Source organism: Dendrobates tinctorius, unplaced genomic scaffold, assembly GCF_039654945.1.
Source record: "Dendrobates tinctorius isolate UK_male_01 unplaced genomic scaffold, ASM3965494v1 ptg000120l, whole genome shotgun sequence".
NCBI lineage: Eukaryota > Metazoa > Chordata > Amphibia > Anura > Dendrobatidae > Dendrobates > Dendrobates tinctorius.
In genome coordinates this window covers 27924657-27939266 of record NW_027361788.1, presented here as the reverse complement: position 1 = coordinate 27939266, position 14610 = coordinate 27924657, and the positions used below count along the sequence as shown (strand labels likewise).

The window sequence follows — 14610 nt, the reverse complement described above, 5'->3', positions numbered from 1 at the left end:
CAGTCGGTAAATTGTTAGTAAAAGATCTCCTTAGAAATATCCATTCATTGCCAGAAAAGTATGGAAATGTTTCTGGAATTTTTCCTTACTTAGGCATCTGAGACTTTTAAATAGATTTCTTGCTTTCTTATAATGTGGAGGAACTGTTTCACACTCTGTATGATAACAGAGAGCAATAGGTTATCCCCACCTTCATCGCATATGTGGATGTTGGGAATAACCATGGCACGTTCCGATCATCACTCCGATAGTTAATGATACTTTTGCATTTTCAGGCGCATCCGGCAGAACTGTCTGGTGTTCAGAAAGTTGACCCGTTTCAAAGGTAAATTATTAAGCGTTATTCCCCACTACTGTGTTTGTGTGTGTGTTACACGTGTGTTCATCTATAAAAGTGTTACAGTCCACTGGTCGGCTGTGCTCTGTATATTTTCATGTATAAGAAAATCGCCCTATAGTAAATTTACTGAGCTGCTGTAAATCCACTTGCATGAATGACAGCGCAGCATCGTGCGTATGTGTTGCTGTCAGATCCAGACGCCCCAGAGATTTCTCTATTTCTGATCTTTGTAAAAATAGATCTTGGTGAAGATTGAAGATACTCTTTTACCTTTTATGTAAGGAAGCGGTAGTCTAACGTCCAATGTTTTAGTGTTTTAATCCCTGAACCCAGTCATGAAACACGTTACGCTTACATGAAAGCCATGTGTGTACAGTATGGTGATGCTGTATCTGTGCAATCGACGTGAGAGATCGGGCTGATTCTGCTCTTTTACCCCTTAAAATAGCCCTGTACTAACAGAGTAAATATGCCTATCTGTATTGTTTCCTAAATTTTTGGCAATTAAATATTGCATTACAGCACGCAGACTGAGTGCGCCAGAGACGGCAGCAGCATGTCTGATGGGCCCCTTGGAAATGGAAAGCATGAAAAGATGAAGCAACGTAGAGCGTCTTGCCCCAGACCAGATAAAATGACTCGATTCAACCTGTCCTTCCTCGGGGTAGGTGTCTCTGTATAGAGTTTGTATCCTAGCACACGGTAATATAAGTAAAAACTCCTGACCTGTTCAACCTTCCCGTCCCTGCAGGTTTCAAGCTTTGGCGATAACATGGTGGAGTGCCAACTGGAGACCCATAACAATAAGATGGTCACCTTTAAGTTTGATGCAGATGGCGACGCTCCAGAGGACATTGCCCTTTATATGGTTAGTTTAAGTTTCATCTTTTCAGGTGATTTTGTTTGCCTTCTCAGAGCTGCAGTGATTGCACCAATAACACTGTGCAACAAATTTCAGGGAAGTTCTTGTCCCCTGAGAAAATTTTATTGTATCTTTTATAGATTTTTATATGCTAAACACAAAAGTGTGCTCCTAAAGTCTGTATCACTTCAGGTTTTTAACTCCTTCATGACCGGAGTTTTTTTTTTGATCTTTCGTTTTCCGCTCCCCTTCTTTCCAGATCCATAACTTTTTATTTTTCCATCAGTATGGCCGTGTGAAGGCTTATTTTTTTGTGGGCCGAATTGTACTTTTGAACGACACCATTGGTTTTACCATGTCGTGTACTCGAAAGCGGGAATAAAATACCTAGTGCGATGAAATAGCAAAAAAAAGTGCAATCCCACACTTGTTTTTTGTTTGGCTTCTTTTGCTAGGTTCACTAAATGCTAAAACTGACCTGCCATTATGATTCTCCAGGTCATTACGAGTTCATAGACACCAAACATGTCTAGGTTCTCTTTTATCTTTTAGTGGTGAAAAAAAAATTCCAAAATTTGCTAAAAACAAAAAAAATTGAGCAATTTTCCGAGACCCGTAGCGTCTCCATTTTTCGTGGTCTCGGGTTGGGTGCGAGCTAATTTTTTGCGTGCAGAGCTGACGTTTTTAGGCTATGTACCCACGTTGCTTTTTTGAAGCAGAATATTCCTGAGCGGAAACGCATACCCTCTTCCCGGGAAAACGCATGCGTTTTATGAAGCTCTTTTGTAAGCGTTTTTGACACTTTTGTTAAGCCTTTTAGCATGCGCTATCCTATGCGTTTTTGCAATACAGTTGTATATATGCGGAAACACACGCGTTTTCGCAAAATTAACGAACATGCTGTGTTTTCCGCTAAGCGTTTCCGCAGCGGAAAAAAATGCACCATTAGCACAACATGTGCGGATTAAATTATGATCACATGGGATGCTTTTCTTAAGCGTTTCCGCGGCAGAAACGCGCTTCTAAAAGCGCCGCGGATACTCTTAAAAAACGCAACGTGGGCACACAGCCTAAATGATAACACTTTTGTACATAGTAACAGTTATTAAGGTTGAAGGGAGACTTTAAGTCCATCTAGTTCAACTCGTATCCTATGCTAACTTGCCCTAACATGTTGATCCAGAGGAAGGCAAAAAAAAACCCATGGGGAAAAAAATTCCTTCCCGACTCCACATTCGGCAATCAGACTAGCTCCCTGGATTAACGCAATATTAAGGAAACTAGTGTATATACCCTGTAATATTATACTTTTCAAGAAAGGCATCCAGTCCCTTCTTAAATTTTAGTAGGGAATCACTCATTACAATATCATATGGCAGAGAGTTCCATAGTCTCACTGCTCTTACAGTAAAGAATCCGCGTCTGTGAGTATGCTTAAACCTTCTTACTCTGTCGCCTTATTGGGGGACACAGAACCGTGGGTGTTATGCTGCTGTCCACTAGGAGGCGACACTATGCATAATCTGAAAAAGATTAACTTTGGCTCCTCCTCTGCAGTATACACCCCTGGACGGCGTCAGCCTTCTCCAGTTTTTGCTTAGTGTCGCAAGGAGGCACACCTAAGATTTCTCTCTTCCGTTTTTTTCCTTAATTTTTTTTTCAACGGATTACAGATGAAGAAAAGTGGGTCTCCAGTGAGACTCCCGGCATGGCTCCCTCCTCGGTTCCCTATTAAGGGGTACCCGGTGGAGGTCGAGATGGCTTTTCCCCATGTCGCTCCTTCCCCAGTCCCTCGGGTACTGGTTCGAAGTCGAAGCCCCCCCCCTCCTTCCCCAGTTCCTTGGGCTCTGGGTTGAGGTCGAGGGTAGGACGAAGCCCCCTGACGGTGACAGCAGCACCCTCCCTAATCCCCCTCTGGGGGTATTAGGTCGAGACACCGCAGTTAGGGCCTGTACCAGGCACCATTCGGCCACTTACATGTCCAGGGACCCCAGCCCATCTGCGGGCTCCTGTTTGGACCGGGGGAGGTGCAGGCAGGCATGGCACTTATAATGTGGAGGAACTGTTTCACACTCTGTATGATAACAGAGAGCAGTAGGTTATCCCCACCTTCATCGCATATGTGGATGTTGGGAATAACCATGGCACGTTCCGATCATCACTCCGATAGTTAATGATACTTTTGCATTTTCAGGCACCCCTGTCTCTGTGGCAGCACCAGCTGCATAGCGCCTCAAAGGGACTCCCCACAGGGCCCAGGTGGCGCTCCTGTCCCCACCGCTAGCCTACCGTTCAATCCGGGGGGTCTGGTTGGAATCCGACCCTCCCCCGGACAACCGCGCCGTCCTGGAGCCCTTCTGGGCATCAGCTATCAAATTTAGGCCGCGGCTTCGGCCTAGCCGAAGTCGCCGCCTTATTCCCGCCCCCCGGATGACGAAAAATGACACTACAGTGTCATAGAAGGGGCGGATCGAGACAGGAAGGGCGCGCTTTTACATAGCTCCGCGCGCCCTTTTCAGCTCTCCGCCCCCTTCCCCCTCCACCTCAGAATCCGGTGGCCATCTTGCTGCACCTAAAGAAACTGAAGGCAGCACAGCAGTCTCTGGGGGGGTACAAGACGTGGGATTTATCAGCGCTGGACCTAGGGGGAGCACCGGTGGGGTAAGATCACAGCTGGGTTCTTTGTACTCAGCTGTGAGTTCCTGTAACCTATAACGCTCCCCTACTCCTCCTTTCCTCTGTGTAGATACCCCTGTAGGCCCTCTGCGAATAGGTACTATGTCGGGCTCAAAAAAGGATCAGGCAAGACTGCTTTTACGCAGTCTGCACAGCCTGCAAGGCCACTCTCCCCAGCGGCAGCACGTACCCGCACTGCCGGGACTGTACCCAAAGAACAGCAACGCTTCTGCGGCCGCTACTTTGCCGGAATGGGCGACTCAGATGTCGCAGTCTATGACAAAGTCTATAGATAACCTGACCATCCACACTACTGCAGGCTCTGCAGGGTCATGTCTCGGCTATGAACGTTACCCAGCAAAGGGACGTCCGGTATCAGCAACAGGCCGCTTACGACAGTTCGAGACGTAAGCGGACCCACAGGTCGCGTTCATCTGCGTCCTCACATAGCACTACGTCGTCCCCCTCCAGGGAGAGGCACAGTGGCTACAGGTCACCGAGACCGTCCCCTGATAGAGAGAGACAATGTTGATCTCCACAACAATCCCAGACCACAGAACAGCCCTAGTTCGCCCGCTAGGGAGCTCCTTAGGCTGGTTTCACATTAGCGCTTTTTAAGCGCACGCACGGCCAGGGGTAGCTCCGCCCCCGAGCCGGCTCTCTGCCCGGCGTGCCCGCCCCTTGCTTGTAGCGCCGCCTCCTAGCGCACAGCGGCGCCTGTGATCGGCGCACCCTATCTTTAGCATAGGGTGCGCAGATCGTGCGCAGGCCGTGCGCTAGTTGCGCTTTGACCTGCGCTGCGCACTTTTGACGGTGCGCTGAGCACGCCGAAATCCGAAAAGTTTGATTTTGGCGCGCACGGCGCACCGTCAAAAGTGCGCAGCGCAGGTCAAAGCGCAACTAGCGCACGGCCTGCGCACCCTATGCTAAAGATGGGGTGCGCCGATCGCAGGCGCCGCTGTGCGCTAGGAGGCGGCGCTACAAGCAAGGGGCGGGCACGCCAGGCAGAGAGCCGGCTCGGGGGTGGAGCTACCCCCGGCCGTGCGTGCGCTTAAAAAGCGCTAATGTGAAACCAGCCTTAGCGATGCGCAAGACTCAGAGGGCATATGTGACTCCAACTCATAACGAAACAAGGAACGCTCTGCTCCCTTGTCCTCCTAGCAATACTGCGCTAGTTGAGCATATAGTCTCTTCCATCCTTCGGGTGCTAGACTTTTCTGATCCAACCCCTGAAGTACCAGAACACAAGATTTCCTTTGAAAGTGTTCAGAAACCATCTGAGGTCTTTCCTGATCACCCGGAATTTCAAAAAAAAAAAAAAAACTTTCTAAGCATTTTTCGCAGCCTGAGAAAAAATTCGCCAATCGCAAATACTTGAAAGCAAGGTACCCCTTCCCACAGAAGGACACTAAGGATTGGACAGATCCGCCTAAAGTGGATCCTCCAGTCTCTAGGCTGGCAGCACAAACGCTTCTCTCGCTGCCGGACAGCTCAACCCTCAAGGACGCAGCAGACAGGTAGAACGCATGGCTCGTTCAATCTTTGAGGCGACAGGTGCCTCTTTGGCTCCTGCATTTGTTCAGTTTGGGCAGCCAAGGCCATTATGGCCTGGGCTGATCTATTACAACAGGGCCTCCAAGCTTCAAATCCTCAGCTGGCGGACCAGGTGGTGCAAATTGCAGTAGTGGCAGATTACATGGTCCATGCAGCCTTGGATTCTGCAAGAGGGGTAGCGGAAATAGCATCAAACGCCATCACAATCCGGCGTATTCTCTGGCTAAGAGAATGGAAGGCGGATGCGGCCTTAAAGTCCCTAACAAATCTCCCGTACTTCAGGGGCCGTCCTTTCGGTGAAAAGCTGGATACAATGATATCCAATGCTACCGGGGGTAAAAGTACTTCCCTCCCTCAGCTAAAACCAAAACGCACGTTTAAAAGACGTAATCAATCTCGTTTTCGATCCTTTCAGAATTCTTCAGGCTAGTCCGTCTCGCGCCCGGCACAAAATCATAAAAGTTCCCCTCGCAGGGACAACACACGGGCGGCACAGAGGCCAGACAGAAACTGGCAGTCAAAGGCAAGCCAGGCAAAATCCAAGGGAGGGAAAGCTCAGATTTTTCATTCATCATTACTCATCCCCTCCGGAAAACACCCCACTTGTAGGCGGATGACTGCTACTCTTTCAGCAGGTCTGGCTGCCTATTACAGAAGACAGGTGGGTCAAGGAAATAGTGTCTTCAGGATACAAGATCGAGTTACTACCAGCCCACCGCAAAGGTTTTTTGTCTCTGTCCCTCCAAAACCTCCACTCAAAGCTCGAGCCTTCCATCAAGCGGTTTCATGCCTCCTGCAAGCAGGAGTCATAATACCGGTTCCAGCAGACGAGCGCTTACGAGGGTTCTACTCCAACCTGTTCGTGGTGCCCAAAAAGGGAGGCAGCGTCCGACCCATACTAGACCTCAAACAACTCAATAAGTATGTCCGAGTTCGTCATCTTCGCATGGAATCCCTCCGGTCAATCATGGGCGTCCATGGAGGAAGGAGATTATCTCGCCTCCATAGACATACAGAACGCATACCTGCATATACCGATTGCTCCGCCCATCAGAGATTTCTCAAACTCGCAATCAACCAAGACCATTACCAGTTTGTGGCCCTCCCGTTTTGGTCTCGCCACGGCTCCCAGAACATTTACAAAGGACATGGCAGCTACCATGGACGTTCTGCACTCCAGAGGCATAGTAGTCGTTCAATACCTGGATGACCTTCTCATCAAGGCCCCCACCTTCAAGGTCTGCGAGGTCAACGTCTCAATCACGATCGACACTCTGAGTCGCCTGGGATGGTTAGTCAATTTACAGAAGTCCTCGACTACCCTGAGTCAGTCTCTGACCTTCCTGAGGATGCTATTCGACACCTCCAGGGGTCTGGTGATCCTCCCCAGGGATAAGGCACTGGCCCTCCGTTTGGGAGTTCACACTCTCCTCCGCGGCTTTCCCCGATCTCTCCGGTATGCCACGAGCGGACTGGGCAGGATGGCAGCGGCAATGGAGGCGGTACCATTTGCCCAGTTTCACCTCAGACCCCATCCTCAAGTCCTGGGACAGGAATCTGTTCTCCCTCAGCAGAGAGTTCCTGTTATCAGCGAAAACCAGGAGGTCCCTGCACTGGTGGCTCCAGCCAACCTCGCTTGCAATGGGAAAATCCTTTCTCTCCGGTCACTGAAAGGTTTTTGACCAACGGTGCAAGCCTTACGGGTTGGGGCGCAGTACACCTACATCACAGAGCGCAAGGCAAGTGGTCACCAATGGAAGTGACCATGCCCATCAACATCCTGGAAATTCGGGCCATCTTCCTGGCATTGAAAGCCTTCCATCACTTGCTAGCAGACTCTCATATCAGAGTGCAGTCGGACAATGCCACGGCGGTGGCATACGTGAACCATCAAGGCGGCACCCGCAGCATCCAGGCGATGAACGAAGTAACACGTATCCTACACTGGGCGGAGGATGCGAGGTCGGTACTCTTTGCGGTCCACATTCCGGGTGTGGACAACTGGGAAGCCGACTATCTCAGCCGTCAAGGAATGGACTCGGGGGGAGTGGTCTCTCCATCCCGAAGTTTTCCATCAGATCTGCCATCGTTGGGGGACCCCGGACGTGGTTCTGATGGCATTCCATCTCAATGCCAAAGTTCCCAATTTCATGGCCAGGACGCGTGATCCGCAGTCGCTCGGAGCAGATGCCCTGGTTCAGGACTGGACCCAGTTCCAGCTTCTGTACATTTTCCACCCCTTCCCCTGATTTCCAGAGTCCTGAGGAAGATCAAACAAGAGGGTGTTCCCACCATCCTATTCGCTCCAGACTGGCCCAGGTGTACACGGTACGCCGACGTAGTGCAACTCACAGCAGACGCTCCCTGGCGTCTCCCCACACGTCCCGACCTTCTGTCACAAGGCCCGTTCTTCCACCAGAAATCAGGGGCTCTCAATTTGACGGCGTGGCCATTGAAACCTGGTTTTTGACCCAAGCAGGTTTTTCATCGGACGTTGTTAAAACCATGATCAGGGCTCGAAAGCCAACTTAAGCCAAGATTTACTATCATACCTGGAAGGCTTTCTTCACATGGTGCGAATCTCTTGGGCACATCCCACTCCCCTATTCTCTTCCAAAGGTCCTTGGTTTCCGTCAGTCAGGCCTGGACGCCGGGCTATCCCTGGGCTCGCTTAAGAGCTAAGTGTCAGCGCTTTCAGTGCTCTTTCAGAGGCATATTGCTAACAAGCCGCAAGTGAAGACTTTTTTTCTCCAAGGGGTTTCTCGATTGGTTCCCCCCTACAAACATCCGTCGGAGACGTGGGACCTCAACCTGGTCTTGACAGCACTACAGACACCTCCTTTTGAACCCCTAAAGGAGGTCTCACTCCGCCTTCTATCACAGAAAGTGGTTTTTCCTGGTGGCAATCACCTCGCTACGCAGGGTGTCCGAACTTTCAGCTCTTTCCTGCAGGCAACCCTTGCTTTTTTTTTGTTCATCAGGACAAGGTGGTTCTCCGTACAGTGCCATCCTTCCTTCCGAAGGTTGTGTCCACCTTCCACCTCAATGAGAAAATCTCACTACCATCTCTTTGCCCGGTTCCCGTTCATAGAGTGGAGAAGGCTCTGCATACGCTTGACCTTGTCAGGGCATTGCGTATTTACGTGTCTAGGACTGCTCCCTTCCGGAAGTCTGATTCACTTTTCCTTCTTCCAGAAGGCGTTCGCAAGGGCCTACCGGCTTCCAAAGCCACCCTTGCTAGGTGGATCAAGTCCACCATTCAAGAAGCTTACCGCCTTAACAATTCTCTTCCAGCTGGTATCACGGCTCACTCTACGCGGGCGGTAGGGGCCTCTTGGGCCATTCAGCATCAAGCCTCGGCACATCAAGTGTGTAAGGCAGCCACTTGGACTAGCCTGCACACATTTACAAAACACTACAGAGTGCATACCCAGTCCTCAGCGTATGCGAGCCTGGGTAGACGGGTCCTGCAGGCGGCAGTACCCCAAATTTAGGGAACTGTCAGTACAATATTCGTCCACTGCTTCCCACCCAGGGACTGGTTTGGGACGTCCCACGGTTCTGTGTCCCCCAATAAGGCGACAGAGTAAAGGATATTTTTGTGTATTCACCGTAAAATCTTTCTCTTAGCCTTTAATTGGGGGACACAGCTCCCACCCTGTTGCCCTTGCGGGCCGTTGTTACGGTTGGGTTCTCATATTGTTTGAGCTGGGTTCTCATATTGTTTGAGCTCGTTTATAGTAGCCTTCTTACAGGCATGGTTATGTTTCTGGTATATTCCTCCTAATGCTTTTGCACAAAACTGGAGAAGGCTGACGCCGTCCAGGGGTGTATACTGCAGAGGAGGAGCCAAAGTTAATCTTTTTCAGATTATGCATAGTGTCGCCTCCTAGTGGACAGCAGCATAACACCCACGGTTCTGTGTCCCCCAATTAAAGGCTAAGAAAGAGATTTTACGGTGAGTACACAAAAATCTCCTTTTCCTCCAGACGTAGAGGATGCTCCCTTGTCCCCGTCACAGGTCTAAGAGTAAAAAGATCATTAGAAAGATCTTGGTATTGTCCCTGCATATATTTATACATTGTAATAAGATCACCCCTAAGCCTTCGATTCTCCAAACTAAATAACCCCAAGTGTAATAACCTGTCTTGGTATTGCAGACCCCCTAGTTCCCTAATAACCTTGGTCGCTCTTCTCTGCACCCACTCCAGTTCAGCTATGTCTTTCTTATACACCGGAGACCAGAACTGTACACAGTATTCTAAGTGTGGTCGCACTAGTGACTTATATAGAGGTAAAATTATGTTCTTTTCATGATCATCTATGCCTCTTTTAATGCATGCCATTATTTTATTTGCCTTTGCAGCAGCTGCCTGACACTGGCCACTAAATGTGAGTTTGTCGTCCACCCATACACCCAGGTCTTTTTCAGTGACACTTTTGCCCAGTGTTTTACAATTAAGCACATAATTATACATCTTGATCATTCTACCCAAGTGCATGACCTTACATTTATCCCCATTAAACATTTGCCATTTATCAGCCCAAGCTTCTAGTTTACATAAATCCTCCTGTAATATAAAATTGTCCTCCTCTGTATTGATTACCCTGCAGAGTTTAGTGTCATCTGCAAATATTGAAATTCTACTCTCTATGCCCCCTACAAGGTCATTAAAAGATACGTTCTTTTGTTTGTCTGTTTTTGCATTTTAATGCAATGTCACTGCAACCAAAAAAACTTAATTCTGGGGTTTTTTTTTGTTTTTTTTAATCGCTACGCTGTTTAGCGATCAGGTTAATTGTTTGTTTTTTTTTTTAATTGATCGGGAGATTCTGAACTCTGCGATACCAAATATGTGTAGGTTTGATTTCTCCTATGCCTCATTGGGGGACACAGACAGTGGGTGTTATGCTGCTTGCCACTAGGAGGACACTAAGTAAACACAGAAAAAAGGTAACTCTTCCCCTGCAGTATACACCCTCTTGCTAGATGGGAATTCCCCAGCTCTTACTTAGTGTCTGTAGGAGGCACTTGGGTCTGGCTTCAGACCCCACCGTTTTTATTTTATTTTTGAATTTTCTGTAAATTTTTATTTTTTAATTAACGGAGTGAAGGGGGGCGACGGTTCCTTTCTACGGCCCGCTCTCCCCCGAACCAACAAGCAAGCACGCGGAGTATACCTCCCCGTACACTTTCCTGCGACGACTGGGGCTGATTCTTCTGGCGATGGTTCCTTTTACTGTCCCGGTACCCCTCACGGATACGAGGGCGGGCACACTGAACTCACGGAGAAGATTTGACCAGCGCTTTCGGATGCCCTGAATCAGCCCCATAGCTCTCCGACCCCCTGCCCATAGGGTGGATCGATTTGAGCAATACCCCTGTAACAACCTCTCCCGCTCTGCTAAATCGCCCGGATCACCTCAGGATCTGAGATGGGATGAAACCTGCAGGCTCCTAGACAGCACAGACGGAGCAAGCACCGGATTGGAGGTATGGGGTCGGGTCCTGGTCCCTGGGAGAAGCGCTGACCGAGTCTCAGCGGCGGCATACAGGCGCTCCGTCGCGGCCCCCCCCCTTTCACCCGGCGCTCTCCGCGAGTAGGCCCAAAAATTTAGTCCCCCGCTTTTCGGCCTAGTAGCCTGCAATTTACATAGCGCCGCCCACTGTTAGCGCCGCCGCCCACGTCTTTGGCTCCTCTCGCTCTGTACAAGAGTCGCCCTTCTAGTCTCGGGGGCCCGGTCCTTAACCCCTTCTCTGCACCTCGGGCTCTGTGACGGCTGCGGGGGTGCGCGCACAGATGGACAGCACCTGGTGACGCTACAGGGCCACGGATATTCCGACCGCGGGTAAGCTGCATCTGCTCTCAGAGAAAAGCTTAACCCCTTTGCTGCACATTCCCTGCAGCTGCAGCCCAGGCTCTGCTTGTTACCCTTTCACAGGCACTATGTCTCAGTCTAAGGAAGCAACAAAAAAGGGGGCTAATAAGAAGCGCACTGCGCTCTTTGCCGCTGGTACCTATTGCAAGACTGCCTTGCCCAGTACCCAGACTAATCCGCTATGCAAGGATTGCAACCCGGCTTGTGCTAAAATGCCATCCGCTGCAAGGTGCTCCCTGCGTTTAGTCCCCCTGAGTGGGCTGCGTACTTGTCACGGTCTGTGGCGTCACTGACCAAGGCTATAGACTCCTCCGGGAACCCTCTTTAAGTGAGAACGCGTCTTTACCACCCGAGGAGGGCTTTGACAGCCGTGAACCGTCCGCCAGCAGGGGCCATGTTCGTTCAAGGGATCCTCAGGTCTCTAGAAAGTGGACCCATGACGCGTCCCCTAATCACGCTCGCGATTCAGCATCTGCAAGTTTTGTCTCGCGCTCTCCCTCTCCTAATGTTCGCAGAGAACATGTCTCTGAATTCGAGTCTGACATGTCAGTCCCTCAGAATTCCCCAAATGTCCATGAATCGCTTGATTCTCTGACAGTCAGTCAACAAGTTTCTGACGTTGGACGAGGAGAATATTCCCGCTCCGGAACACGTTATCTCCTTTAAGAAGACTAAACGTGTACGCAGGGTATTTGCCAGCCATCCAGAGTTGAAGGACATTGTCTAGAAACGTATGAACCGACCACATAAGCAGTTCACAGGGCAAAAGCCTATCAAGGCTAAATACCCCTTTACTCCAGATCTAATGAAGGTTTGGTTACAGTCCCCCTCGGTGGATCCTCCTAAAACGCTTCTATCCGTTTCTGAGGGCTTTTCAGTCAGAAACCCCTCCGATTGTCAAACTGGCTACCTTGCCAGTTCAGTTTTTGGAGCTTCAGGAGCGGCTTTTTTACAATCTTTCGCGGCAACTTGAGTGACTAAGGATGGCCACTTGGGCAGAAGTCTTAATTACTGCCTTCCAAGGTAGAAATCCTCCTCCGGAGACCACCAGTGTCGCCAAGCAGATAATTCATACAGGGGATTTTACAGTAGATGCCTCTTTAAATGCTGCTAAGGCAAACGCTAATGCAGTCTCCATCAGAAGAGCCCTATGGCTACGTGACTGGCTGGCAGATTCCACCTCCAGAGACTTCTCTGCCGTATCAAACTGGTCGCCTGTTTGGACAAGAAACTAGACCAGCTCAATTCTGACACTTCCGGGGGGAAGAGTAGGTTTCTTCCCCAACAAGGGGCTGCCCGTCCGTTTTCGGAATCAACAGCCGACTCGTTTTTTTGACCTTTTTTGCAACAGCTCCAGCTGGTCCTCCACAACCTTCTTTTCTGGATCAGGTCGGTCCCCCCGTGGAGACATAGGTTCCCAGGTCTCTCACAGACCTAACCGCTCTTGGAAACCCAGGCCGACAGCATCTGGATCTAAGGAAGCAGATCCCTCAGATCCTTTTCTCAATGACTTGTTGTGTATCCTGCAGACACCGACAAAGTAGGCGGCCGTCTGCTGTCATTCAGTCACAGCCTTCCTTCAGGCCGTTCATGCGCCGCAAAGGGAAAGAGTCATCCTTCCGGTCCCTCAAGACGAATGGTTCAGCGTTTTTTTTTTTTTTTTTTTTTTAATTATTCAAACCTTTCTTTGTGGTTCCAAAGAAGGAAGGAATGATGCGGTCCATACTGGACCTCAAGCTGTTAAATCAGTTTGTCAAAGTACGGCGATTCCGAATGGAATTCCTCCGATCGGTGTCGCCTCCATGTAAAAGGGAGAGTCCCTATCATCCAGCAGTTCCTGCGTTTTGCAATTTGAGAAGAACACTTCTAGTTTGTTGCCTTGCCCTTCGGTCTCGCCACCGCCCCCAGGGTCTATACCAAGGCCATGGCGGCTGTCATGACCATTCTACACGCTCGGGGAGTGGTGGTACTGCCGTATCTGGATGACCTGCTAATCAAGGGTCCATCCCTTCCAGCCTGCGAGAAATCCGTGGATATCACAGTAATTACACTTTCTCGCCTGGGTCGGAATATAAACTTCGAAAAGTCTTCCCCAACACTGGTCCAGCAGATTTCCTTTTTGGAATTGATCTTGGACTCTTCCCGCGGGTTGGTCATTCTCACTCCAGAAAAGGCCTAAGACTTACAAAAGGCAGCGCGGAATCTTTCCCGACCAGTTTCTCACTCCATACTTTTTCAGCATAATAGTTCTCGGAAACATGGTAGCAGCGATGGGAGCGATCCCATTTGCACAGTTCCATTTCCGCTCCTTTACAACATGCGTTGCTGTTAACTTGGGACAAGAACCCATTCTCCCTGGACCGCCAGTTCCTTCTGTCCCTGCGGGTCAGACGAGCCCCCAAGTGGGGGACACTGAAATCCTCCCTCAGTTAAGGGAAGTTCGTTCTCCCAATACGATGGTCGGTGGTGACCATCGATGCCAGTCTCTTAGGCTGGTGTGCGTTTTTTTTCTTCGTCACCACACGGCGTCGTTGGTTAATTCGAGAGTCACATCTCCCCATCAACATCTTGGACATTCGAGCGATCAAATTAGCTCTACTGAGTTTCCACCATCTCCTCGCAGGTCACCTCATCAGGATCCAATCCGACAACACCACGGCTGTGGCGTATATCAACAGTCGGGGGTACTCGGAGCAGGATGGACATGCACGAAGTGAGTCACATCCTCCATTGGGCCGAGACCAACCATTCGCCCATCTCAGCAATCCACACCCCGGGTGTGGACATTTGGGTGGTGGTTTTTCGCTCAGTCGCCAAGGCCTTGCTTCAGGAGAGTGGTCTCTTCATCCGGAATTTTTTTTCATCAGATCTGCCATCGCTGGGGGACTTTGGATGTGGATCATATGGCCTAAAGACTATACAGGGTTCCTCGATTCATTACCCGATCGCGCGATCCATGCGCCGTCCGAGCGGACACCCTAGTTCTGCCGTGGCACCGGTTCCGGCTCCCCTGCATTCTTCCCTTGCTCCCGAGCGTCAAAAAGAAAATTAGAGCAGAGGGAATACCAGTGATCCTAGTCGCGCCAAATTGGTCGCTCCGGCCATGGTATGCAGAACTAGTACAACTAGTTGCCGGCGTTCCCTGGCGGCTTCCAGATCGCATGGATCTACTCTCACAGGGCCCGATTTACCACCAGAACTCCGGGGCCCTGTCCTTGACGGCATGGCCGTTGAATTCTGGTTTCTAGCACAGGCTGTTTTTTCTCCCAATGTGATCTCCACCATGATTAATGTTTGG

General features: G+C 50.0%; 1 protein-coding gene across 3 annotated transcripts in view; it reads left to right on the top strand.

Annotated features, from left to right (window-relative positions):
• Positions 1–14610, top strand: part of WNK3 (WNK lysine deficient protein kinase 3) — a 156575-nt gene that overhangs the window by 89491 nt on the left and 52474 nt on the right. For all 3 annotated transcript variants that reach the window (XM_073540969.1, XM_073540966.1, XM_073540968.1), the window contains exons 12-14: positions 276–325; positions 863–1004; positions 1092–1208. In XM_073540969.1, coding sequence (XP_073397070.1) covers positions 276–325; positions 863–1004; positions 1092–1208 — 309 coding nt within the window. The remainder of the gene's footprint in view (positions 1–275; positions 326–862; positions 1005–1091; positions 1209–14610) is intronic.